Source organism: Centropristis striata, chromosome 5 (assembly GCF_030273125.1).
Source record: "Centropristis striata isolate RG_2023a ecotype Rhode Island chromosome 5, C.striata_1.0, whole genome shotgun sequence".
NCBI lineage: Eukaryota > Metazoa > Chordata > Actinopteri > Perciformes > Serranidae > Centropristis > Centropristis striata.
In genome coordinates, this window is record NC_081521.1 from 114,002 (window position 1) to 140,302 (window position 26,301).

The 26,301-nt window shown below is 32.4% G+C and overlaps 2 protein-coding genes across 3 annotated transcripts; one reads left to right on the forward strand and one right to left on the reverse strand.

The window, feature by feature from the left end:
• The first annotated feature begins 941 nt into the window (after nt 1-941).
• cfap126 (cilia and flagella associated protein 126) lies at nt 942-5,957 on the forward strand. Its single transcript, XM_059332541.1, has 5 exons — nt 942-1,012; nt 2,744-2,806; nt 3,197-3,271; nt 3,989-4,201; nt 5,737-5,957. The coding sequence occupies exons 1-5, from the start codon at nt 986-988 to the stop codon at nt 5,899-5,901; spliced, it is 543 nt and encodes a 180-aa protein (XP_059188524.1). The 5' UTR covers nt 942-985; the 3' UTR covers nt 5,902-5,957.
• Nucleotides 5,958-17,100: 11,143 nt separating this feature from the next.
• Nucleotides 17,101-26,016, reverse strand: LOC131971207 (alpha-1,3-mannosyl-glycoprotein 4-beta-N-acetylglucosaminyltransferase C-like). 2 transcript variants are annotated; one of them, XM_059332528.1, is made up of 4 exons: nt 25,918-26,016; nt 23,754-23,907; nt 18,719-18,973; nt 17,101-18,063 (listed from the first exon to the last, which is right to left on the reverse strand). In XM_059332528.1, the coding sequence occupies exons 1-4, from the start codon at nt 26,014-26,016 to the stop codon at nt 17,162-17,164; spliced, it is 1,410 nt and encodes a 469-aa protein (XP_059188511.1). In that variant the 3' UTR covers nt 17,101-17,161. The 2 variants fall into 2 exon arrangements, with proteins under 2 accessions (XP_059188511.1, XP_059188512.1); XM_059332529.1 differs by lacking the exons at nt 23,754-23,907; nt 25,918-26,016 and adding an exon at nt 21,271-21,335.
• Nucleotides 26,017-26,301: the final 285 nt, after the last annotated feature.

A 26,301-nucleotide genomic window follows, 5' to 3' on the forward strand; every position in this document is an offset into this window, starting at 1 on the left:
CTCAAAATCAGTGGAGGACAGTCGAGTACATTTAATACCAACGTTTTATTGTGAAAACCGGAAGTTTCCACACACTGCAGTAATCTCGTGCTGACTCTCCCAGCTGACTCAGAGTATTTACCGTAAAGTCGGTAATAAGGGCGCACTGGAGATGTTGGAGCTGCTGGATGGATGGACCGCAGTAATTAACCCTATAAAGCCTGAACCATGAAATAATTGCCAGAAAATTATATTTTTTAAAAACTTGAGTATTTATTGAACCTGCTGACAAAAAATAAATAAATCAATTTGCATATATGAATTCTAATTTGTATCATATTTGATACATCAGGTCTTTTTGTACAATTTGTTGCTCACAGTTTGTTTTTCTTGAACTAACAAAAACATAAAACCGAACATTTTTATCCTATTAAGACTTCCCTTTTAACATTTAATTCAAATATGCAAGAAAAAAAATATTTATCTGCTGATATTAAGTTTTCACCCAGCAATGAACCTGTCTATCATTTTTGCTACATCTGGTATTTTTTGTGCAATTTGTTGCTCAGTTGTTGTTTTTTAAATCTCCAACACATGTATACATCAGGTTTTTCAGGAAAAAAATATATCAGACTGATGATGTAGAGGTCTCAACAACTTGTGTATCAAATATGATACACTTGGCTTTATTGGGTTAACCGACCACAAACAACAAACAACGCGGGACCGCTATTAACTATTCATATGATAATCAATAAATAAAAAAAACATACAGACTCAAATTGTCATTTTCAACAAGCAAAGACACAAGACATAGCTATTATAATTAATTCTGATTTTTTTTTTTCAGTTTTATGAAACTGATATTGTGTTTGTTTTGTTGTTATTTTCAGGATGTGAGCTGAACTTTGTGTTGCAGACATGAATCCTGCTGGAGGAGAGGACAGGTTGCCGGTTGACGGGTTGATTGCGTTGCTATGCAACGAGTCAACAAACAGACGCAGAGATGTCAGGCTGCTACTCTGCTAACCAGGTAATCTGATTATGTTTTATATTAATATGTATCAATGTTAAGATACCTGTCAGTCAAACATCTCGTGTGATCTCAGGAGATAAAGAGATCAAATCTGTTCCAGGTTTGATAAAACAACAGGAATAACGTTATCAGGATCAGATATCTGTATCTTTTGGTGATTTGGATTTTCGGTTCATAAAAGGATAGTAAAAAAAATACAAATGAGTGGAAATTTGATTTTCGTTTTAAAATACAAACATTAAAATGTAAATAGAAGGTTTTTGGTTCATCAGGGTCAGAGGGACTATATTTAAAACTTAAAATGTTTGTTTTCTAGTTAAACTAATGAAAAAAACAAATATTTTATTTTATTTATGTGACTAAGATTTGAAAAGAGGAATGAACTTTATTTACCGACCATTCATTCGGGCTTTTATTTTGTAAATGTCAACTTCTGGTCGCAGAATATGAATAACAGGCGTTTTTTTAGATTTAAATTATTGTTATTATAATTAGAAAATGAAAATTAAATACATTTTATCTATCTGTCTATCTTTCTGACCCTGATGAAGTTAAAAGCTGTGTTGTATTTTTAATTTTAGTGTTTTATTTTGAATCTAAAATCAAATAACCACTGTATTTTGTTTTTTAAATATCATTTTTTATGAACAACAACTCCAATGACCAAAAGATAAACGGACTAAGCTGTGCTTAAATCTTACCAAAGTTTTGTAGTCTGTACCTTACTAACGTTATATTATAATATTATTTTACAGCAATATATCAAATGAATCAGCCACCAGATGTAAATCACCTCTAGAAATCTCTGGTTCCACCTCCTTAAATGTGATTATTAGACTGCTGGACAAATAAAATGAGACGCATTGATGACATTTAATAAAGATATAACACACTGACACACTGTAAAAGAAAAACTGTTTTAATTTACAGTAAAAACCGTCAGCTGTTGTTGCCAGAACTTCACTGTAGAGTGGGTTTTCTACTGTAAATTTAAATGTAAATATCAGCAAAAAAATGTAATTTAAACTGAATAATCACATTATTTTTAGTGTAATTGTGTCATTGTGACGTCATGGTATTTCTTTTTATTAAAATTATATATTTTTTTCAGCAAAACTGTGTGTTTTCTGCAGGTTTTTTTTACAGTAAAAAGTTAAAGTTTTGTGCTATTCTTTCATTTACGGTAATTAAAAGTGTCTACTACGGTGATGTACATTTTTTTATTATTTACGCCCTATTTCTGATGCAAAATTGTTTGTAGAAACAACAATAAAACTCTGTCAAATACATCAGAAATAGGGTGTAAAATGAAACATTGTTTGTCATCGTATTAGACACTTTTAATTACCGTAAATCAAACAATAGCACAAAACTTTAACTTTTTTCTGTCATAAACTGGGAGAAACACACAGTTTTGCTGTAAAAATATAACATTTTCATGCAAAATTAATGGAGAAATACCATGATGTGTGAATGAATGACACAATTACCCTAAAAATAATGTGATTATTCAGTATAAATTGCATTTTTTGCTGATATTTACATTTAAATTTAGAATAGAAAAACCAGTGAAGTTCTGGCATTACTGTCATTTCCACAAACATTTTTTACAGTGCAGCAAACGTTGAATGTTCAGTTTTGTGTGTATTGAGGTGTGTAGTTGGTGTCTATAATATACATATATATATATATATATAAATCAGCTGATAACGTTCCCTCCGTGGTCAGTATGACGGAGCCTTCAAGTCTCAGAGGCTGCAGAACTGGAGCGGGACCAAGACCTTCAAACAGGTACTCACATCATATTATTATTATTATTATTATTATTATTGTTGTTGTTGTTGTTGTTGTTGTTGTTGCTTGGACTTAAAAAAACATACAATCATAAAGAAAGAACAGTACAAGAAACAGATAAAAATGTGCAGGAAAGCCCACAGTTAACTGTAATAACCTTGGTGTGTGTGTGTGTGTGTGTGTGTGTGTGTGTGTGTGTGTGTGTGTGTGTGTGTGTGTGTGTGTGTGTGTGTGTGTGTGTGTGTGTGTGTGTATGTGTGTATATGTGTGTGTGTGTGTGTGTGTGTGTGTGTGTGTGTATGTGTGTATATGTGTGTGTGTGTGTGTGTGTGTGTGTGTGTGTGTGTGTGTGTGTGTGTGTGTGTGTGTGTGTGTGTGTGTGTGTAGAGACCCTCTGCTCAGCAGGGTTACAGCAGCTTCGTTGCAGATGATCGAGGACATCTGCTGCCTGGAGTGTTGAAGGTCAGAGCTTCTCTTTATTCACTCTTATTGGGACATTTTCTCCATTTTTTAATCCTTTTCATGTCTTTTCGTGTTTTTTGGGTGATTTTGTTTCTTTTTCTTAAGTCATTTTTGTGTCTTTTTGTGTCTTTTTTCGTTATTTTGTGTCTTTTTTTAGTCATTTTGTGTCTTTTTTAGTCATTTTGTGTCTTTTTTTAGTAATTTCATGTTTTTTGTCTTTTTGCTTCTTTTTTGTCTTTTTGTTTCTTTTTTGTGTCTTCTTGAGTCATTTTGTGTCTTTTTTTGGTCATTTTGTGTCTTTTTTAGTCCTTTAGTCCAACATAAAATGTGATTTTGAATCTTTTTTTTTAACTTTCAAAACACTATCATGCTCAATAAAGAATTGTAAATGTGTCAAATGTGACCAAAGGAGTCAAATCTGCCATATAAGAGGGTTCCATCCAGTTCTATCATTTGATACTAAATCTATTTGAGCTTGTCTCCAGTTTTACTTGGTATATCATCATCAAACTGAAACTGGCCTCATGGAGTTTACAGCCAGAACTTTAGAGGTAAATGTACAGTAGGGCTCCACGCTGCTTTGTTTTATACTCTGATGGAGGCAACAAGTCTTCTGGAGACTCATCAGGGTTAAAGTACTGTTATCATGAATCTACATACTGTGTGTGTGTGTGTGTGTGTGTGTGTGTGTGTGTGTGTGTGTGTGTGTGTGTGTAGAGGGGCAGTGCGTGGCCAGACTTTAAGGGGACCTGGGATCTTCCAGCTCGTATCCCGGCCCCCCACATCAACCTGACAGGACGCTCTGAGGAGGGTCTCAGCAGGATCCGGGCCTGGGGCCTAGACCCATCAGAGACCAGCACCAGCACCAGAACCAGCACCAGGACCAGGACCAGGACCAGCAGCGTTCAGCTGCAGGACGCTGGCAGACAGGTGAGGTCGACAGTGTTTCAGGTGTTTATTGGAGCGTCTCTTCTTCTCAGACAAACTGTTTCACATCGCTGGTGTTTTAATGGTGACAGTCATCACAGTTACTGTCACTTTAAAACTTCTACAAATAGTTTCCTCAAACAAACAAACAAACAAACAAACAAACAAACAAATAAATAAATAATGAGGAAACACTGGAGGCAGCTTACATATTAATGAGATAAAATAAAGTAAGGTAAAATAAAATAAAAAACATACCAAAAGAGCTTGAGCCAAAAAAAACTTGATAAAAAGATGAAAATAATAAATAAATAAATAATTAAAAAGTAGAGAATGATAATATATATATATATATATACTGTATAAATAAAAAGTTTTTCCATCAAAAGAAATGCTGTTCTGCCGTATAATTGACCAGAAAATACTTTATAAATGCTGCATAAATTAAAGATTTTACCATTAAATATTACAGTATATTTCTGTTAGAGATATGATGTTTAGTACATTTAACAGTGAGAAAAAGTAGTTTTACAAAAGATAAATGCAAAAATTACAGTGATATATTACATTAAATACATATTACAGTGTATTTTACAGTGGAGTAACGTATTTTTCAAAAAACAAAACTGTCAAAAATCCTTTTTAACTGTTTGTCTTTTTCTTTTTAAGAGAGCATTGTAAAACTTTTTTTAAAACCTTAAATGTTGCTCACTGACTGGCCAGTAAAGCTCCTTCTGGTTCTGGTTCTGGTTCTGGTTCTGGTTCTGGTTCTGATTAACAAGTCAACATTATTTTCTGGTTATTTTGTCCCATAATCCTCAGAGCAGAATATTCATGAGCTGCAGGCGCAATCTCATGATGAAGTAATATTTCCCTCTTGTGTTTCTGTGGAAGGAAAACTACAGTATGTAGGAGTTCTCCTGGTCGAGGACGCAAAAATGTTCTCACAAAAACTCTTCACAACGTTTTTTACCAGTTGAAAAGAACCAAACAGGAACCGACTTCACGGCTTCACGGCATCAGTCTTTATTAAATATAATAATAATAATAATAATAACAATAATAATAATAATAATAATAATATAATAATAATAATAGGAGAGAAGGATCTTTTGAATCTCTCCATCCTGCAACGGAGAGAGAGGAGCCGTCCACTGCTGTTTTTTGGTGATTTTACGTCTTTCTTTTTTTGTAATTTTACATATTGTTGGGGTAATTGAAAAAAAAAAAAATCTGTAATTTTTACGTCTTTTTGGGGGTAATTTTACACATTTTTGGGGGTAATTTTACACAGTTTTGGCTGATTTATACATTAACAGTGTTTCTTTGTTACTTAAACTGAATTAACTAATTTATCATTTTACGTCTTTTACTGTCATGGTTTAACAGTTTTTCACCCTGAAATCTATGGAGTGTATAATGTTCCTCTTATTTTTTATTTCTCCTCTTTCTTTGTGTTTATTTCCGTCCATGTGATTCAACACCTGAACTTTTCCTCTAGAGATTAATATAATCTTCTTATTTTCTGATCCCTTTAGACCGATATGGACCAGCAGCAGGACCAGGCTGCAGCTGGACCAGGACCTGATGGACCTGATGGACCTGATGGACCTGATAGACCTGATAGACCTGCAGAAGGAGCTCCACCACCATCATCATCCTCCAAACACCTAGATGAAGAACCAGACCAGAGACATTTATGAAGTTCTTAGTGGCTGGAAGAAACAAACAGAAATAAATAAATAAACAAACAGCTTCCATCTGGTACAGTTTTTAGTTATTTTAGCTTCACTGCTTGTTTCTCAGCAATCATGAAATATCAACATGGGAAAATATATAAAATATTATATTTTCTTCAAATATTTTCTGTTATACAGAATCATCTCAATGAATCAGAATATGATGAAAAAGTCCATTTCAGTAGTTCAAGTCAACCAAGTATTGATTCATATAAAAGTCATATTTTCAGATAAAAAAGTCATAATTTTCAGATAAAACAGTTATAATTTTGCGATAAAAAAGTTACAATTTTGACATAAAAATACATAATTTTGAGATAGAAAAGTCATAATTTCAGATAAAAAAGTCATGATTATCACATTAAAAAGTCATAATTATTAGATAAAAAGTCATAAGTTTGATATAAAAAGTCATAGTTATTAGATAAAAAGTTGTAATGATGACATACAAAGTCATAGTTTTGAGATTTAAAAAAGTCATAATTTTGGGATTAAAAAGTCATAATTTTGAGATAGAAAAGTCATAATTTTCAGATAGAAAAGTCAGACTTTTGATACAAAAAGTTGACATTATGAGTCAAAAAGTCATAATTTCGAGATAAAAAGTCATAATTTTCATATTTTAAAAAGTCATATTTTTGAGATAAAAAGTCATATTTTGAGATAAAAAGTCATAATTTTCAGATTCAAAAAGTCAGTTTTGAGAAAGAAAAGTCATAATTTTCAGATTTAAAAAAGTCATGATTATCACATTAAAAAGGTCATAGTTATTAGATAAAAAGTCATAATTTTGATATTAAAAGTCATAATCGTAATTATGAGATACAAAGTCATAGTTTTGAGATAAAAAGTCATAATTTTGAGAAAAAAGTCATGATTATTAGATTAAAAAGGTCATAGTTATTAGATTAAAAAAGTCATAATTTTGATATAAAAAGTCATAGTTATGAGATAAAAAGTCGTAATTATGAGATACAAAGTCATAGTTTTGAGATTTTAAAAAAATCATAATTTTTAGATATAAAAGTCAGAATTTTGAGATAAAAAGTCATAATTTTGATACAAAAAGTTGACATCATGAGTTAAAAAGTCATACTTTTCAGATATAAAGTCACAATTTTGAGATAAAAAGTCATCATTTTGAGATAAAAAGTCATCATTTTGAGATAAAAAAAAGTCATGATTTTCAGATACTAAATCAGAATTTTCAGATTAAAAAAATCAGAATTTTCAGATTAAAAAGTCTGAATTTTCAGATTAAAAAATCAGAATTTTAAGATTAAAAAACATTACGGAATTGACAGACTTTTTAGAGGATTTACATATTAAACAGACTTTTAAAAAATTGGTCTTTTGTAATATTCACATTTTTTTGAGACAGTGAATTTTAGGTCTTTACTAAATGTAAACCATAATTATAATTAGAATAAATGAAATAAATGAAGACATGAAATGTTTCATTCTGTGTGTAATGGATCTATAGAATGTCTTATTGAATCACTGACATAAATAAACTTTCTGTCATATTATAATTTTTTGAGATGCTCCTGTACATATTTTTTTGTGATATAATTCCACTTTTGAAGGTTTTTATAATTTTGTGCAGGCTGAGAAGGTCTGAGGTGATTTTAGGAAATGACGAGCCGTTTTTACTCAACACCAAACAGGAAACGAGAGAAATAAAAGAAAACTGTGAACATTTTGTTTCTTTGTTTCAGAAGACTAAAAAATAAATATCAGCAAACGAGCAAAGACTTCACAAAAGTGTCAAATGCTCAACTTTTCTTCCTGTGATGTTTAATTCTGTGTGTATATTCGTCTCTGATTTCCTTTTAGCACAAAGCTCAAAATACACAAAAGAAACAAGTCTTTCGTTTTTTTATTTAGTGGTTTCAAAGTGAAATGTGGGACCTTAAAGTGAAGATCTCAGTGATTGTTCCAAAGGAAGAAATGAAATAAATGAAGACATGAAATCTTTCATTCTGTGTCTAATGGATCTATAGAATGTCTTATTGAATTACTGACATAAATAAACGTGTCTATCATATTATGATTTATTGAGATGCTCCTTTATATGCTGGAAACCTTTGATCCTGATGTGAATCAACTGTACTAAAAAAGTTGGGACGCTGTCTAAAACATAAATACAACTGAATTCCATTATTCTCTGATCCTTCGAGACATAAAAACTGGTGAAGCAACGAGGCCAATGACATGATATAACCACAAAAGACTTGAAACAACCAAAAAAGACGTAAATGACCAAAAAAGACATAAAATGACAAGAAAAAGACGTTAAATGACCAAAAAAAATGTAAAATGATCAAAAAAAGATGTAAAATGACCAAAAACAGACATGAAATGAACAAAAAAGGCGTAAAATGTCAAAAAAGATGTAAAATGTCAAAAAAGACATGATATAACCACAAAAGACGCTAAACAACCAAAAAAAGACATGAAATTACAAAAAAAGACATAACTTGCCGAAAAAAGACGTAAAATGTTTAAAAAAAGACATGATATCCCCTGTGAAAGTCCCATGTGAAAACAAAATAAAACCATGAAACACTTTTTAAAACTTCATCAATTTCATTTTTTGAGACAGTGAATTTTACGTCTTCATTAAATATAAGCCATGATCATTATAATTAGGATAAATGAAATAAATGAAGACATGAAATGTTTCATTCTGTGTGTAATGGATTTATATAATATGTTATTGAATTACTGACATAAATAAACTTTCTGTCATATTCTAATATAATGAGATGTTCCTGTAGATGTGTTTCCTTCTTCCTGCCACTAGAGGGAGACGTGGACCTGTTGTAGTTGGCCTGTAAAAACACAGACTGTTTTAATAAAGACTGTTTTAATAAAGACTGTTTTAATAAAGAATGTTTTAATAAAGAATGTTTTAATAAAGACTGTTTTAATAAAGACTGTTTTAATAAAGACTGTTTTAATAAAGAATGTTTTAATAAAGAATGTTTTAATAAAGACTGTTTTAATAAAGACTGTTTTAATAAAGACTGTTTTAATAAAGACTGTTTTAATAAAGAATGTTTTAATAAAGACTGTTTTAATAAAGACTGTTTTAATAAAGACTGTTTTAATAAAGAATGTTTTAATAAAGAATGTTTTAATAAAGAATGTTTTAATAAAGACTGTTTTAATAAAGAATGTTTTAATAAAGACTGTTTTAATAAAGAATGTTTTAATAAAGACTGTTTTAATAAAGAATGTTTTAATAAAGACTGTTTTAATAAAGACTGTTTTAATAAAGAATGTTTTAATAAAGAATGTTTTAATAAAGACTGTTTTAATAAAGACTGTTTTAATAAAGAATGTTTTAATAAAGACTGTTTTAATAAAGACTGTTTTAATAAAGACTTTTTAATAAAGACTGTTTAAAAAAATACTTTTTTAATAAAGACTGTTTTAATAAATAAAACCCTTTTGGACCGAGCCGTGAAGCCGTGAAGTCGGTTCCTGTTTGGTTCTTTTCATCTGGTAAAACAACGTTGTGAAGAGTTTTTGTGAGAACATTTTTGCGTCCTCCTACCAGGAGAACTCCTACATACTGTAGTTTTCCTTCCACAGAAACACAAGAGGGAAATATTACTTCATCATGAGATTGAGCCTGCAGCTCATGAATATTCTGCTCTGAGCATTATGGGACAAAATAACCAGAAAATAATGTTGACTTGCTAATCAGAACCAGAACCAGAACCAGAACCAGAACCAGAACCAGAAGGAGCTTTACTGGCCAGTCAGTGAGCAACATTTAAGGTTTTTAAAAAAGTTTTACAATGCTGTCTTAAAAAGAAAAAGACAAAACAGTTAAAAAGGATTTTTTACAGTTTTGTTTTTGAAAAATACATTACTCCACTGTAAAATACACTGTAATATGTATTTAATGTAATATATATACAAGCTTCACTGTAATTTTTGCATTTATTTCTAGTAAAAATACTTTTTCTCACTGTTAAATGTACTAAACACCATATCTCTAACAGAAATATACTGTAATATATAAACACATTTGAATATCATGAATACAAATTTAAAAAATCTGATATTCTTTAAGATTAAAACCGGTAAATTTACGAGTAAAAAAAAAAAAAAATTCTGAGATTTTAGATGCAAATTTAAGTGAAAGAAACTGAGATAAAGCTTTAAATGTGTAAGCCAACACTGTAATTTTTGCATTTATGTCTTGTAAAACTACTTTTTCTCACTGATAAATGTACTAAACACCATATCTCTAACAGAAATATACTGTAATATTTAATGGTAAAATCTTTAATTTATGCAGCATTTACAAAGTATTTTGTTGTTAATTATACGGCAGAACAGCGTTTCTTTTGATGGAAAAACTTTTTATTTATACAGTAAAATATGGAATAAAATGTCAATCTGAAACATGAAATCAACAGTGATAATATCATTTTACCGTAATATTTTAAAAAGTTGCACCGTATTTATTACGGTAAAGTTCTGCTGGTTTTTACCATAAAAACAACAGTTAATTTTTACAGTGTAAAAAACATTTTTTAAAGTCTTTTGAGCAGGAACATTATTCATGTCAGGTTTAATATTCATAAATGTGAGGTAACATGTTGTGTATCTGTGCTGTTTGTCTCTGTAGATGTAAATGTTTGTTCTGTGGGAGGTTTTTCTGCATCATGTGGTCAGACAGTAACTGCTGTTGTTTCTGTCTCCATGGAAACGTGTAATTAAAGGATTCTGGATCCATTAGACAGATCTGAGTGTTTCTTCACAGGATCAGCAGCTCAACATTCTCTGGTCATCACGTGTGAAGTTAAAAAGCATTTAAAGTACTTTTGATTTTGAATTGAATTGAATTGAATAGAAAAAAAGATGTAAAATGACCCCAAAAAAAAGTTAATTTACCCCCCAAAAATATGTAAAATAACCAAAAATTACAAGAAAAGATGTAAAAATTACTTATTTTTTTTCTGAATTACCCAAAAAATGTGTAAAATTACCCCCCAAAATACGTAAAAGTACAAAAAAGATGTAAAATTATCCCCAAAAAATATGTAAAATTACAAAAAAAGATGTAAAATTACCCCAAAAATATATAAAATTACCCCCAAAAATATGTAAAATTATCCCCAAAAATACGTAAAAGTACAAAAAATATGTAAAATTATCCCCAAAAAATATGTAAACATACAAAAGAAGATGTAAAATTTTCGAAAAGATGATAAATTACCACAAAGAGAACTAAAATTACCCCAAAAAATATGTAAAATTACCCCCAAAAAGACGCAAAAATTACAGATTTTTTTTTCAATTACCCCAACAATATGTAAAATTACAAAAAAAGAAAGACGTAAAATCACCAAAAAACAGCAGTGGACGGCTCCTCTCTCTCCGTTGCAGGACGGAGAGATTCAAAAGATCCTTCTCTCCTATTATGATATTATTATTATTATTATTATTATTATATTCAATAAAGACTGATGCCGTGAAGCCGTGAAGTCGGTTCCTGTTTGGTTCTTTTCAACTGGTAAAACAACGTTGTGAAAAGTTTTTGTGAGAACATTTTTGCGTCCTCCTACCAGTTTTACAATGCTCTCTTAAAAAGAAAAAGACAAAACAGTTAAAAAGGATTTTTTACAGTTTTGTTTTTTGAAAAATACATTACTCCACTGTAAAATACACTGTAATATGTATTTAATGTAATATATATACAAGCTTCACTGTAATTTTTGCATTTATTTCTAGTAAAAATACTTTTTCTCACTGTTAAATGTACTAAACACCATATCTCTAACAGAAATATACTGTAATATATAAACAAATTTGAATATCATGAATACAAATTTAAAAAATCTGATATTCTTTGAGATTAAAACCGGTAAATTTACGAGTAAAAAAAAAAAAAATTTCTGAGATTTTAGATGCAAATTTAAGTGAAAGAAACTGAGATAAAGCTTTAAACTGTAATTTTTGCATTTATGTTTTGTAAAAATACTTTTTCTCACTGTTAAATGTACTAAACACCATATCTCTAACAGAAATATACTGTAATATTTAATGGTAAAATCTTTAATTTATGCAGCATTTATAAAGTATTTTCTGGTCAATTATACGGCAGAACAGCGTTTCTTTTGATGGAAAAACTTTTTATTTATACAGTAAAATATGGAATAAAATGTCAATCTTAAACATGAAATCAACAGTGATAATATCATTTTACCGTAATATTTTAAAAAGTTGCACCATATTTTTTACGGTAAAGTTCTGCTGGTTTTTACCATAAAAACAACAGTTAATTTTTACAGTGTAAAAAACATTTTTAAAGTCTTTTGAGCAGGAATATTATTCATGTCAGGTTTAATATTCATAAATGTGAGGTAACATGTTGTGTATCTGTGCTGTTTGTCTCTGTAGATGTAAATGTTTGTTCTGTGGGAGGTTTTTCTGCATCATGTGGTCAGACAGTAACTGCTGTTGTTTCTGTCTCCATGGAAACGTGTAATTAAAGGATTCTGGATCCATTAGACAGATCTGAGTGTTTCTTCACAGGATCAGCAGCTCAACATTCTCTGGTCATCACGTGTGAAGTTAAAAAGCATTAAAAGTACTTTTGATTTTGAATTGAATTGAATTGAATAGAAAAAAATATGTAAAATGACCAAAAAAAAAGTTAATTTACCCCCCAAAAATATGTAAAATTACCAAAAATTACAAGAAAAGATGTAAAAATTACTTATTTTTTTTCTGAATTACCCAAAAAATGTGTAAAATTACCCCCCAAAATACGTAAAAGTACAAAAAAGATGTAAAATTATCCCCAAAAAATATGTAAAATTACAAAAAAAGATGTAAAATTACCCCAAAAATATATAAAATTACCCCAAAAAATATGTAAAATTATCCCCAAAAAAGATGTAAAAAAAAAAAAAAAGATGTAAAATTACCGAAAAGATGATAAATTACCAAAAAGAGAACTAAAATTACCCCCAAAAAGACGTAAAAATTACAGATTTTTTTTCAATTACCCCAACAATGGGTAAAATTACAAAAAAAGAAAGACGTAAAATCACCAAAAAACAGCAGTGGACGGCTCCTCTCTCTCCGTTGCAGGACGGAGAGATTCAAAAGATCCTTCTCTCCTATTATGATATTATTATATTATTATTATTATTATTATATTATTATTATTATTATTATATTATTATTATTATTATTATATTATTATTATTATTATTATATTATTATTATTATTATTATATTATTATTATTATTATTATTATTATTATTATATTTAATAAAGACTGATGCCGTGAAGCCGTGAAGTCGGTTCCTGTTTGGTTCTTTTCATCTGGTAAAACAACGTTGTGAAGAGTTTTTGTGAGAACATTTTTGCGTCCTCGACCAGGAGAACTCCTACATACTGTAGTTTTCCTTCCACAGAAATACAAGAGGGAAATATTACTTCATCATGAGATTGCGCCTGCAGCTCATGAATATTCTGCTCTGAGGATTATGGGACAAAATAACCAGAAAATAATGTTGACTTGCTAATCAGAACCAGAACCAGAACCAGAACCAGAACCAGAACCAGAAGGAGCTTTACTGGCCAGTCAGTGAGCAACATTTAAGGTCTTAAAAAAAGTTTTACAATGCTCTCTTAAAAAGAAAAAGACAAAACAGTTAAAAAGGATTTTTTACAGTTTTGTTTTTTGAAAAATACATTACTCCACTGTAAAATACACTGTAATATGTATTTAATGTAATATATATACAAGCTTCACTGTAATTTTTGCATTTATTTCTAGTAAAAATACTTTTTCTCACTGTTAAATGTACTAAACACCATATCTCTAACAGAAATATACTGCAATATATAAACACTTTTGAATATCATGAATACAAATTTAAAAAATCTGATATTCTTTAAGATTAAAACCGGTAAATCTACGAATAAAAAAAAAAAAAAAATCTGAGATTTTAGATGCAAATTTAAGTGAAAGAAACTGAAATAAAGCTTTAAATGTGTAAGCCAACACTGTAATTTTTGCATTTATGTTTTGTAAAAATACTTTTTCTCACTGTTAAATGTACTAAACATCATATCTCTAACAGAAATATACTGTAATGTTTAATGGTAAAATCTTTAATTTATGCAGCATTTATAAAGTATTTTCTGGTCAATTATAAGGCAGAACAGCGTTTCTTTTGATGGAAAAACTTTTTATTTATACAGTAAAATATGGAATAAAATGTCAATCTGAAACATGAAATCAACAGTGTTAATATCATTTTACCGTCATATTTTAAAAAGTTGCACCGTATTTATTACGGTAAAGTTCTGCTGGTTTTTACCATAAAAACAACAGTTAATTTTTACAGTGTAAAAAACATTTTTTAAAGTCTTTTGAGCAGGAACATTATTCATGTCAGGTTTAATATTCATAAATGTGAGGTAACATGTTGTGTATCTGTGCTGTTTGTCTCTGTAGATGTAAATGTTTGTTCTGTGGGAGGTTTTTCTGCATCATGTGGTCAGACAGTAACTGCTGTTGTTTCTGTCTCCATGGAAACGTGTAATTAAAGGATTCTGGATCCATTAGACAGATCTGAGTGTTTCTTCACAGGATCAGCAGCTCAACATTCTCTGGTCATCACGTGTGAAGTTAAAAAGCATTTAAAGTACTTTTGATTTTGAATTGAATTGAATTGAATAGAAAAAAAGATGTAAAATGACCCAAAAAAAAGTTAATTTACCCCCCAAAAATATGTAAAATTACAAGAAAAGATGTAAAAATTACTGATTTTTTTTTCTAAATTACCCAAAAAATGTGTAAAATTACCAGAAACTACAAAAAAAGATGTAAAAATTATTATTTTTTTAAAAATCACCCTAAAAATATGTAAAATTACCCCCAAAAATACGTAAAAGTACAAAAAAGATGTAAAATTACCACAAAAAATATGTAAAATTACCGAAAACATGATAAATTACCAAAAAGAGAACTAAAATCACCCCCAAAAAGACGTAAAAATTACAGATTTTTTTTTTTCAATTACCCCAACAATATGTAAAATTACCAAAAAAAAAGACGTAAAATGACCAAAAAACAGCAGTGGACGGCTCCTCTCTCTCCGTTGCAGGACGGAGAGATTCAAAAGATCCTTCTCTCCTATTATTATATTATTATTATTATTATTATTATTAATAATAATAGTAATAATAATAATATTCTCTCCTCTCATTCTAACAGAGATAACTCACTGGACTCTCCCTCAGGGAGAAATAAAGGAGTTCTGATTGGATTAAAATCTGAAGATTGACAGACATTACCTGAAAAATGTGTGTATGTATTTATGTAAGCACATTCTCATCGGATATTCATCTTTTATAAATATACCAGTTTATAGTTGTTTTTTCTGCGTGTGAATCGTTTTAACAACTAAAGTCGATAAAACTTTTGTCATTGCCGTTGTCTCAAATCATACAAGAAAGAATTACTCTATTTTATTACTACTATCTCTTTAGTTTCTTTAGTTTGAACATTAGAAAGAGTGTAATAGTAAATATATAAAGTGACGTGTGTGTGTTGTGTAGTGCAGACAGTACAGCTACATCTCAAAACATGAGAATATCATTAAAAAGTTCAATATTTTTTGTCAATTATTTCAGAAAGTGAAACTCGTGTATTAGATTCATCACATACACATTAGCCAAGAAGTTAGCTAGCTAGCTTAACAAGCTACTTAGCTAAATACTTAGCCATGAAGTTAGCTAAGTAGTTAGCTTAACAAGCTAGTTAGCTAAATACTTAGCCAAGAAGCTAGCTAAGAAGTTAGCTTAACAAGCTTCTTGGCTAAATGCTTAGCCAAGAAGTTAGCTAAGTAGTTAGCTTAGCAAGCTACTTAGCTAAAATACGGGTCATTTTTGACCCATGTACTGACACAAAAAGGGATTTTATTAAAAATGAATAAAGGAAAACATAAAATTAGGATGTATGATGATCAAAACCAAACTAATTGAGGAAAACCTGGAACACTGAATGATGAAAATAATTTATTGCAAAGATATAGAATATAAAAACTCTTTGGGGTCACTGTAGACCATGTTGGGCATCAAAGGGTTAAACACTGGATTGTTGTTGTTTTCAGCTGTTTAACGAGGCACAGAGGTCACATGTTCAGCCTTCATATCACGTAAAAACAAGTTATTATTAATCTAGAATATATAAAACTGTCCCTGCTATGCTCGGTGTGGAGTTATGAAGCACAACGAAGCTTCGTGAAGCATTTCCTTTATTTTCTGACTCCACTAGATGGAGTCTTGGCTTTAAAAAAGGCTTCAGCAATGCTTTCTGTTATTGTTATTGGTTGTTCATTTCTTAATTCCTTAAAAATGAATGATAGAATTATAATTAATTTATTGTTAACAATGCTTTCCTTACTGTTATCTTTTTTTTTTTTTTTTTTACTTCTGACGCTTGCTTTGGCAATACGTAGTGTTATATCATGCTCACAAAGCCAAATGAACTGAACTGAATTGGTGATTGAGTGTGTTTTCAGCCCTGTAGAACCTGACAATGTAATAAATTCCCGATAATGTAATAACCCCGATAATGTAATAAACATCTGCACTTGAGTCCATTGAAAATGTAATAAAACCTGATAATGTAATAACTTCCCGATAATGTAATACACTTTTTACCAATAATGTCATAAAGTATAACATTAATGGAGGTTATTACAATATCAGGTTAGCCAAGTCCTGATAATGTAATAATTCCCGAATATTGTAATAATGTGACAGCAGACCACCCATTACTTGGGTTCAAGTGGTGATACTGTGTATCAACTCTAGCTCAGAGCTCTAGCGCCACCAACAGGTCAAAGTTGAATGTTTAGTAACTTTTGACCCGTTCATCCGTTTTTCACAAACGAGGTATCCATGACAACTGAATGATTCAACAGCTTCTTCAAATCTAAAGGTGCTTGGTGTTATACTTATTACATTATTGGTAAAAAGTGTATTACATTATTGGGAAATGCACTTTATTACATTATCGGGAAGTTATTACGTTATCAGGTTTTATTACATTTTCAATGGACTCAAGTGCAGATTTTTATTACATTACCAGGTTCTAGAAGCCCTTTGGTGAACAAAGAGCTCCCTCTCTTGGTAAATAAGGAGAATGCTCCATGAAGCTTCGTTGTCCCTTCACTAGTGTGGCTGTGGACTCTGCTGTGTTGTGATCCTGATCTTGGAGATGATGGCCCACTCCTTCTGTCCTGCTGTCACTTTGATCCTGAGACACGACGAGGCGGAGGGAAACTTCTTGTCCAGGTCTTGGATCTCCAGCCGTCCGTTCTCCAGCCGTCCCACCGGCTGGAACTCAGAGCAGCTCTTCTCCTCTTTCTCTCTGCTGACCACATCGTGTCCTAGCTCCACCTGAGCTGAGTCCAGCAGGTCTTTACCTGCTGACCCTGTTTCCACCAGGACCCCCGTCACCACCGCAGGGGTCCTGAACACCACGGTCAGGTGGTTCCCCGTCTCTGGAGATCTTCCCCAGAAGAAGCCGTCTGCAGCCTCCCAGGCCAGTTTGGGCTGATGGTCCTTGTAGGTGGACATGTCGGAGTAAACCTCAGCTGGAGGGTTGTTGAACCAGTTCTCCTCAAAGTCCTTGTCCTTCAGCTTGTTGTAGGTCCCCTGGAAGGACGAGAAGGTCCCCATGTGTTGGAACAGCGACGGTTTGAAGCTGATCGGAGCCTTCTGAGTCATCAGCTCCCTGAAGCGAGACATGAGCCAGTCGCAGGGCATCTCCTGGTAGAAGAGGAAGAGGAACCGGGCCAGAAGAGGAAGATCGGCCGACTTGTAGAGCTTCCCGATGTAGCCGAGGGTGGAGAACTCCAGCATGGCCCACGTGATCTTCTTCTTGGCCTCCTGCTCCTGGATGCTCCTCCTGATGCTGGACACAAAGTGTTTGGCGGAGGAGACGTCGTCCTCCAGCTGCAGGTAGAAGCGACCCAGACTGGAGCAGTAGTGGACCAGGAAGGAGTAGTCCAGGTTCTGCTTGGAGCGGAACGACACTCTCGCCTGAGCATCGTTGAAGTTCCTCTTTAGTCCTGAAAACCAGAGAAACCACAGAGAGATCAATGATCTAACACTTCCAAATCTAAAGGTTTTTATCTTGGTAGAACCAAATAATCATCAGGTCACTCTGCTCGGGCCAGTTCAGCACTGCTGGCAGCTTTCATTTATTTCTTTTGTAAATTTTTTGTCTTTTTTGGTCATTTTGTGACCAAAAAAAGATGTAAAAAGACACAAAATGACCAAAAAAGACAAAAAGAAATACACAAAAAAGACAAAAAGACACAAAAAGACGTAAAATGACCAGAAAAAGAAATGACGTAAAAACACCCAAAAAAAGGACACAAAAAGACATAAAATGACCAAAAAAAGAAACAAAAAATGTAAAATCACCAAAAAAAAGACAAAAAGTTTATTCATCTTGGTAAGAACCAAATAATCATCAGGTCACTCTGCTCGGGCCAGTTCATCACTGCTGGCAGCTTTACTTTATCTGGTTTTAAGAGTTCATTTATTATTGTAAGTGTTCAACATGCTTATTTCTAGATTTAATCATCTTAATTTAATAAATCTTGTCAAGGTAAATTATCTGTCCATGCAGCAACAGATTTAGAGTTTTATTTGGTAGCAGTGTGTTGTCTTGGGGATCCTTTAAATAAAGAAATAAAGAAATAAAGATGTGTACTCCACCTGTTAGAGGAGGGTAGAACTCCTGAGGAACATGGAGGACCACCAGCTGGCCTTGCTCCAGCTCCACACTGAACTCAGATCTGATCTCCTTTACTGTTGTTTCTCTCCAGCTGGAGTCAAAGTCAGCCAGCAGGAGGACCACCACCATGGAGGAGCGCTCCTCAGGGGACGACTGGGAGAAGAGGGACAGCAGCGTGGGGACCAGGTACCGGCCCTTCCTCCTCTTCACCGACGAGATCCCAATAGATAAAAACCCTGAACAGGACAAGGACAGGTTCATTTACCATGTTACACTTTTTATCAACTACTAAAACACTAATTATTCCTGTTGTGTCAATCAGTTGCTCAGGTGTCTAAACTCATTCCCTGAATCCAACATCCTTTTGACAAAACCATAAACTATCTTCATCCAAAAAATACACAAAATTACTAAAAAAAAGACACAAAATGACCAAAAAAAGACACAAAATTACAAAAAAAAGACACAAAATTTAAAAAAAAAGACACAAAATTTAAAAAAAAAGACACAAAATGACATTCCATAACATTTCCACTTCTTGCAGTAACAACAACGCAGCAGATAATAATAATAATAATGATAATAATAATAATAATAATAATAATAATAATAATAATAAACGCTCCGGTAGCAGCTGCCTTTCTTTTTGTTAACGTCGTCATAGAAACAAGATAAACAAAGCTCCAGCTGGAGCAATAAAGGGACCTTCCACACAATATTCATATAAAACTCACATTTTGAGACCCCTGGTCTAAATATTTGACAGACTGGACAGATAATAAATGTCTCAGCAGGATGTTGAGGGTGATAAAGGAGGAGAGATGTTGTTGGTCCTTTATTGAGTCAGCTTCAAGTCAGTAAATGTGTTTGGCTGAACTGGGAATTTCATGTTCAAACTTCTTTTATTTATTTAATATGTTAGTTGTTGTTTATTGAAACACTCAATCAGGGATCAACCCAGAGGTTTCACAACGTTTAGCAGCCATTTTTGAACTATTTCAACTTGGAAATTTGGACTCAGGATCTCTGTAATGGGTTAGAATCTGTACTCTTCATTTTTATTAATTTTTATTTTTTGTTTTTGTTGTTTTTATTATTGTTATTATTATCATTATGATACATTTTCTGTTTCATACGTATATGTTTATGTTATTGTTGTGGCTTTATTTTCCATATATTTTGTGACTGCTGTTTGCTGTAGTGTTGTATGTGTTTTCAGCATAAAAAGCCAATAAAATATTTGAATAATACACTACAGTTTATTTAAAAATGTTTAAATAAAACATATTTGGGTTAAAGCATGGAGTGGAAAAATAACTCTTTGAGTTGAAATGATTTGCTGACAGCTTCATAAATCCCCTCTGCTTCCTGTGTGCTCAAGGTGCAGAAACTCATAAAACAATAATTATACATTAAACTGGACTGGTAGACGCAGTGACAGTCACATGTGTGTGTATGTGGCTCAGTTACAGCTCACAACACTAGAAACTGTTTTACTGGAGTATTTACATTTTCTCTAACTTTATACTTCTACTTCACTACATTTAGAGGCAAATATTGAACTTTTTACTCCACTACATTTATCTGACAGCTTTAGTTATTTTACAGGTCCAGATTTAACATAAAAACATGATCAGTTTAAAGTGATTAGACTTTTTTTTTTTCAAAAATCTAATTAAACCTCATATCAGCATATTAAGTAGTTAAAATTAGCTCTACCTTGAGAAAATTAAAACACTTCTTACATAAAAGCATCAATAATAATAATAATCCAATAATATATTTAAAATATATAAAACAATCTAAGTGGATCCATTCTGCATATCTAGTACTTTTACTTTTGATACTCAAGTACTTTACTTAAGTACAATTTTGAGGTACTTATACTTTACTTAAGTATTTCCATTTTATGTAACTTTATACTTCTACTTCACTACATTTAGAGGTAAATATTGAACTTTTTACTCCACTACATTTATCTGACAGCTTTAGTTACTTTATAGGTCCAGATTTAACATGAAAACATGACCAGTTTAAAGTGATCAGACTTTTTTTTTGGTAAATTAAACCTCATAACAGTATATTAAGTAGATAAAATGAGTCCTGTCTTTACAAAATGTAAACACTGCTTACATAAATGAATCAATACAAATACTCTAATAATATATTTATACTATATAAACAATCTGAGTGGATCCATTCTGCATAACGAGTACTTTTACTTTTGCTACGTAACAAATATAAATAAATGTTTCCCACTGCTAGAGGCATGAATTATAGGAATTCACCTGCTCACCTTGTTAACTCAATTCATATTAGAAATCACAAATGTACTAAAATGTATCATGAAGTATTTCTACTGCAGATGGAAAATTCAGAGGTGGAAAGTAACTAAGTACATTTATTCAAGTACTGTACTTAAGAACATTCTGAGGTAGCAGCTCAAAACCAGATCGATCATTTACTGCTTTTTATAAAGTGATTGAATTCATTTTGAGCAGAATTTAGTTCAGAGTTTTAGTCCCTGCGTTACCTTCACAGTGTCTCATCATGTGGCGCCTTGGGAACGTTAACCATAAGAACCCAGAGCCAGTAATCCGTAAAGGAACATTAACCATAAGAACCCAGAGCCAGTAATCCGTAAAGGAACATTAACCATAAGAACCCAGAGCCAGTAATCCGTAAAGGAACATTAACCATAAGAACCCAGAGCCAGTAATCCGTAAAGGAACATTAACCATTAGAACCCAGAGCCAGTAATCCGTAAAGGAACATTAACCATTAGAACCCAGAGCCAGTAATCCGTAAAGGAACATTAAACATAAGAACCCAGAGCCAGTAATCCGTAAAGGAACATTAACCATTAGAACCCAGAGCCAGAAATCCGTAAAGGAACATTAACCATTAGAACCCAGAGCCAGAAATCCGTAAAGGAACATTAACCATTAGAACCCAGAGCCAGTAATCCGTAAAGGAACATTAACCATTAGAACCCAGAGCCAGTAATCCGTAAAGGAACATTAACCATTAGAACCCAGAGCCAGTAATCCGTAAAGGAACATTAACCATTAGAACCCAGAGCCAGTAATCCGTAAAGGAACATTAACCATTAGAACCCAGAGCCAGAAATCCGTAAAGGAACATTAACCATTAGAACCCAGAGCCAGTAATCCGTAAAGGAACATTAACCATTAGAACCCAGAGCCAGTAATCCGTAAAGGAACATTAAACATAAGAACCCAGAGCCAGAAATCCTGTAAAGGAACATTAACAATAAGAACCCAGAGCCAGTAATCCGTAAAGGAACATTAACCATTAGAACCCAGAGCCAGTAATCCGTAAAGGAACATTAACCATTAGAACCCAGAGCCAGTAATCCGTAAAGGAACATTAACCATTAGAACCCAGAGCCAGAAATCCGTAAAGGAACATTAACCATTAGAACCCAGAGCCAGTAATCCGTAAAGGAACATTAACCATTAGAACCCAGAGCCAGTAATCCGTAAAGGAACATTAACCATTAGAACCCAGAGCCAGTAATCCGTAAAGGAACATTAAACATAAGAACCCAGAGCCAGTAATCCGTAAAGGAACATTATGGGGGATACACCGCAGAACAAGTGAATCACATAGAACACATTTATCATGTTTTTAAAAAAAAAATCTACCCCTAAATGTCAAAGATCTGTGATGTGACATATACGTTACATTGGCCGTTAATGGTATTTATGTTTATGATATTTCTTATTTTAAAATAAAAAACTAGACATTTTCTGCTTACAGAAAAACAAATTTGCCTATTTCTTTGCATCTCCACAACATTTATCAAAATTGTGACATTAAAAGCGCTGTTTAACAAGAAATTATTTTTCAGATTAGTTTTTAAGTAACAAAATAAGAATAAATCAATAATAAAAACAAACAACCATTTGCCTTTTTGTTCACATCTCCATAACATTTATCACAATTTTTACTTTAATTTGTTCAGGAAATCTGGTCAGAACAAGTTAAATGTAATACAGGACAAACTATTAATGGATTAGAGGTTTAAACTTAGCCTAGTAACAAATAATAAGCTTTTGAAATGAGCTACTTTTTCACATTTCTGTTTCCAGCCACAGACACATTTTCACTTCCTGTCAAAGTCACATGACTGTCACCACACCAGGGTGTTGAGGTTACGTCTCTTATGGATTTAATGAGTTAAAGTGAAGCATAAAGCTGAATATGGGAGATTCTAGAAGATTTAAAGTGTTTGTTACACGGTGTCACCATAGGTTCCTATGGGTTAATGACCCCCCCCTGCTTTAACACAAAGGTAGCAGCACATGAATTCACCTTTCACCTGTCACAGCAGAGTCAATGAGTCAAATAAGAGTCAGATACAAGGTTATAATAGTTTTGGATTTTTCATTAGTTTTAGTTTTAATTTCGTTGTCAATTTTTGTTTTCAAATTCAGTTAGTTTTAGTTAGTTTTTAGAGTGAGTTTTCTAGTTTTAGTTTAGTTTTTATTTTTTGAAAATGCTTAGTTTTAGTTTAGTTTTTATTAGTTTTAGTGTTAGTTTTAGTTTTTTTGTAATGGGCTATGTGTTGGTGCCAGATTCAAAGAGGTCATAATAAATGTTTCCTTTATGTCCTTTGGTTTATCATCTCAGCCCCAATAAGGTTATTAACTGTTTTGTATTTTGGTTCTAGTGTAAACATCCCAGTCTCAGTAAACATGCAACATGTGTTGCATGTTCAAATAGAAACACTGAATTATGAATGAAAAAAGCTGACAAAAACAAAAACTAAGGACATTTTCACTATAATTTTAGTTAGTTTTAGTTAGTTTTGTAACCTCACAATACAGTTTCAGTTAGTTATCGTTTTTTAAAAACTCTAGTTTTTATTTTTATTTCAGTTAAAGAAAATGTTTTTTCAATTCTAGTTTTCGTTAACTATAATAACCTTGGTCAGATAGTGAGATAATAGTGAGATAATAGTGAGATAGTGAGTCCAGGTGTGTGACTCACTCTGCTGGTTGGTTGGAGCTCCAGCCAGCAGCTGATACGAGACGTTGAGAGGTAGGAAGTCTTTCTGCTCCAGCCACGACTGTCTGTTGACCAGCCGCTCCGCCTGCCACACCAACTCTTCACCACGATCTTTCTCTGCTGCTTTGTTCGGGTTCTGCACAACAAAACAACACGTCCATGTATTGATTAACCGTCTGGAGTCCATTAAAGCTCCGCAGCTCTTTGACTTCTTCATGACGTAGAAACATCAGCAGCATGTTTCCTGCTGCAGCTCAACTCTAAAGCTTTTACACAAGTTTACATGTCACATTTAATGCATCAACTCTTTTTCAGCAAAGGTAAAAAAAAAAAAAAAAGTGTATTAACATGATTTTACTTTTTATGCAGATATTTTTCTAATTTAGCTTTGTGCATTTAGCAGACACAAAATTACCAAAAATGTATATATATTTATAATATATAGAACAATCTGAGTGGATCCATTCTGCACAATGAGTACTTTTACTTTGATACTTTTGTACTTTTACTTCAGTAAGTTTTGAATGCAGGACTTTTACTGTAGTGGAGTCATTTCACAGTGTGTATTAGTACTTTTACTGTAGTGGAGTCATTTCACAGTGTGTATTAGTACTTTTACCGTAGTGGAGTCATTTCACAGTGTGTATTAGTACTTTTACTGTAGTGGAGTCATTTCACAGTGTGTATTAGTACTTTTACTGCAGTGGAGTCATTTCACAGTGTGTATTAGTACTTTACTGTAGTGGAGTCATTTCACAGTGTGTATTAGTACTTTTACTGTAGTGGAGTCATTTCACAGTGTGTATTAGTACTTTTACAGTAGTGGAGACATTTCACAGTGTGTATTAGTACTTTTACTGTAGTGGAGTCATTTCACAGTGTGTATTAGTACTTTTACTGCAGTGGAGTCATTTCACAGTGTGTATTAGTACTTTTACTGTAGTGGAGTCATTTCACAGTGTGTATTAGTACTTTTACTGCAGTGGAGTCATTTCACTGTGTGTATTAGTACTTTTACTGCAGTGGAGTCATTTCACAGTGTGTATTAGTACTTTTACTGCAGTAAATAAAGAATCTAAATACTTCTTCCACCTCTGGTGAAACTGAAGAGCAGGAAACAAAGTAGAGCCTTTGATGTTTTGCACATTGAGGTTTGTCTTTAATTATAAATATGGGCTGTTTCCTGTCAGTAGTGGAGATGTTTAGGTGTTATATTTGATGGGCTGAAGTGTGAAGCTGACTGGGAACCTCTGTGTTGTCGTATGTGTCTTTACTATGTGTCAGTGTTATATTTCATTAGTGAGAGTTATATATGTGTGTTTACTATGTATAATTAAATAATAAATATTATTACTATATACTGTAATATACTACTATTATTATTATACCGGCCTTACAGGCCTTATTTATTATTATTATTATTATTATTATTATTATTATTATTATTATTATTATATATTATATTACTTTACTTGTAATTACTCTATTTATATTTTTTCATTTTACTTTTATATTGTTTATTATATACTGTACTATTATTATTATTATATACCGTCTAGTCATTATAGCATTGTTGCATCATATCACCAGTTTAATTATTACCATCATCTGCCAACCATCCTACCAACTGATGTTCTTTTTTTAACTTCTTAAGTGTCCTTGTTCTATTCTGTGTTTTTTTCTATTGTTGTTTTTATTTATGCTACCTCAGTATTTTATTCTATTGTATTTGATTGTACTTGAATACCAGACTGCTGTGACAACCGAATTTCCCTTCGGGGATGAATGAAGTAATCTATCTATCTATCTATCTATCTATCTATCTCTCTCTCTCTCTCTCTCTCTCTATCTCTCTCTCTCTCTCTCTCTCTCTCTCTCTCTCTCTCTCTCTCTCTCTCTCTCTCTATCTCTCTCTCTCTCTCTCTCTCTCTCTCTCTCTCTCTCTATCTATCTATCTATCTATAAGTGTTATATTTCAATAGTGAGAGTTATATATGTGTGTTTACTTTGTATCAGTGTTATATTTCATTAGTGTCAGTTATACATGTGTGTTATATTTCAGTAGTGAGAGTTATATATGTGTGTTTACTATGTATCAGTGTTATATTTCATTAGTGTCAGTTATATGTTATATATTACTACTGACATCGAGGAGGAAGTCCCAGTGGATGATGAAGAAGAATCCTCCGAAGAGAAGCAGCACGGCCACAACACGGCGAATTATCTTCCTGCTATGATGTCGCATCTCCTAAGAGAGAGACAGACAGGTAGAGAGACAGACAGACAGGTAGAGAGACAGACAGACAGGTAGAGAGAGAGACAGGTGGAGAGAGAGACAGACAGACAGACAGACAGACAGAGAGAGAGACAGACAGACAGACAGACAGACAGACAGACAGAGAGAGACAGAGAGAGACAGGTAGAGACAGACAGACAGACAGACAGGTAGAGAGAGAGACAGACAGACAGACAGACAGACAGGTAGAGAGAGAGACAGGTAGAGAGAGAGACAGACGGACAGAAAGGTAGA

Excerpts from the sequence above, each read along its gene's own strand:
- LOC131971207 (XM_059332528.1), bottom strand. The coding sequence starts at position 26,016 with ATGCGACATCATAGCAGGAAGATAATTCGCCGTGTTGTGGCCGTGCTG. Across the intron at positions 23,908-25,917 it reads ACTGGGACTTCCTCCTCGAT|AACCCGAACAAAGCAGCAGA; the intron begins GTCAGTAGTAAT and ends TTTGTTGTGCAG. Across the intron at positions 18,064-18,718 it reads GTTCTACCCTCCTCTAACAG|GACTAAAGAGGAACTTCAAC; the intron begins GTGGAGTACACA and ends TCTGGTTTTCAG.
- cfap126 (XM_059332541.1), top strand. The coding sequence starts at position 986 with ATGTCAGGCTGCTACTCTGCTAACCAG. Across the intron at positions 3,272-3,988 it reads TGCTGCCTGGAGTGTTGAAG|AGGGGCAGTGCGTGGCCAGA; the intron begins GTCAGAGCTTCT and ends GTGTGTGTGTAG. Across the intron at positions 4,202-5,736 it reads TGCAGGACGCTGGCAGACAG|ACCGATATGGACCAGCAGCA; the intron begins GTGAGGTCGACA and ends TGATCCCTTTAG.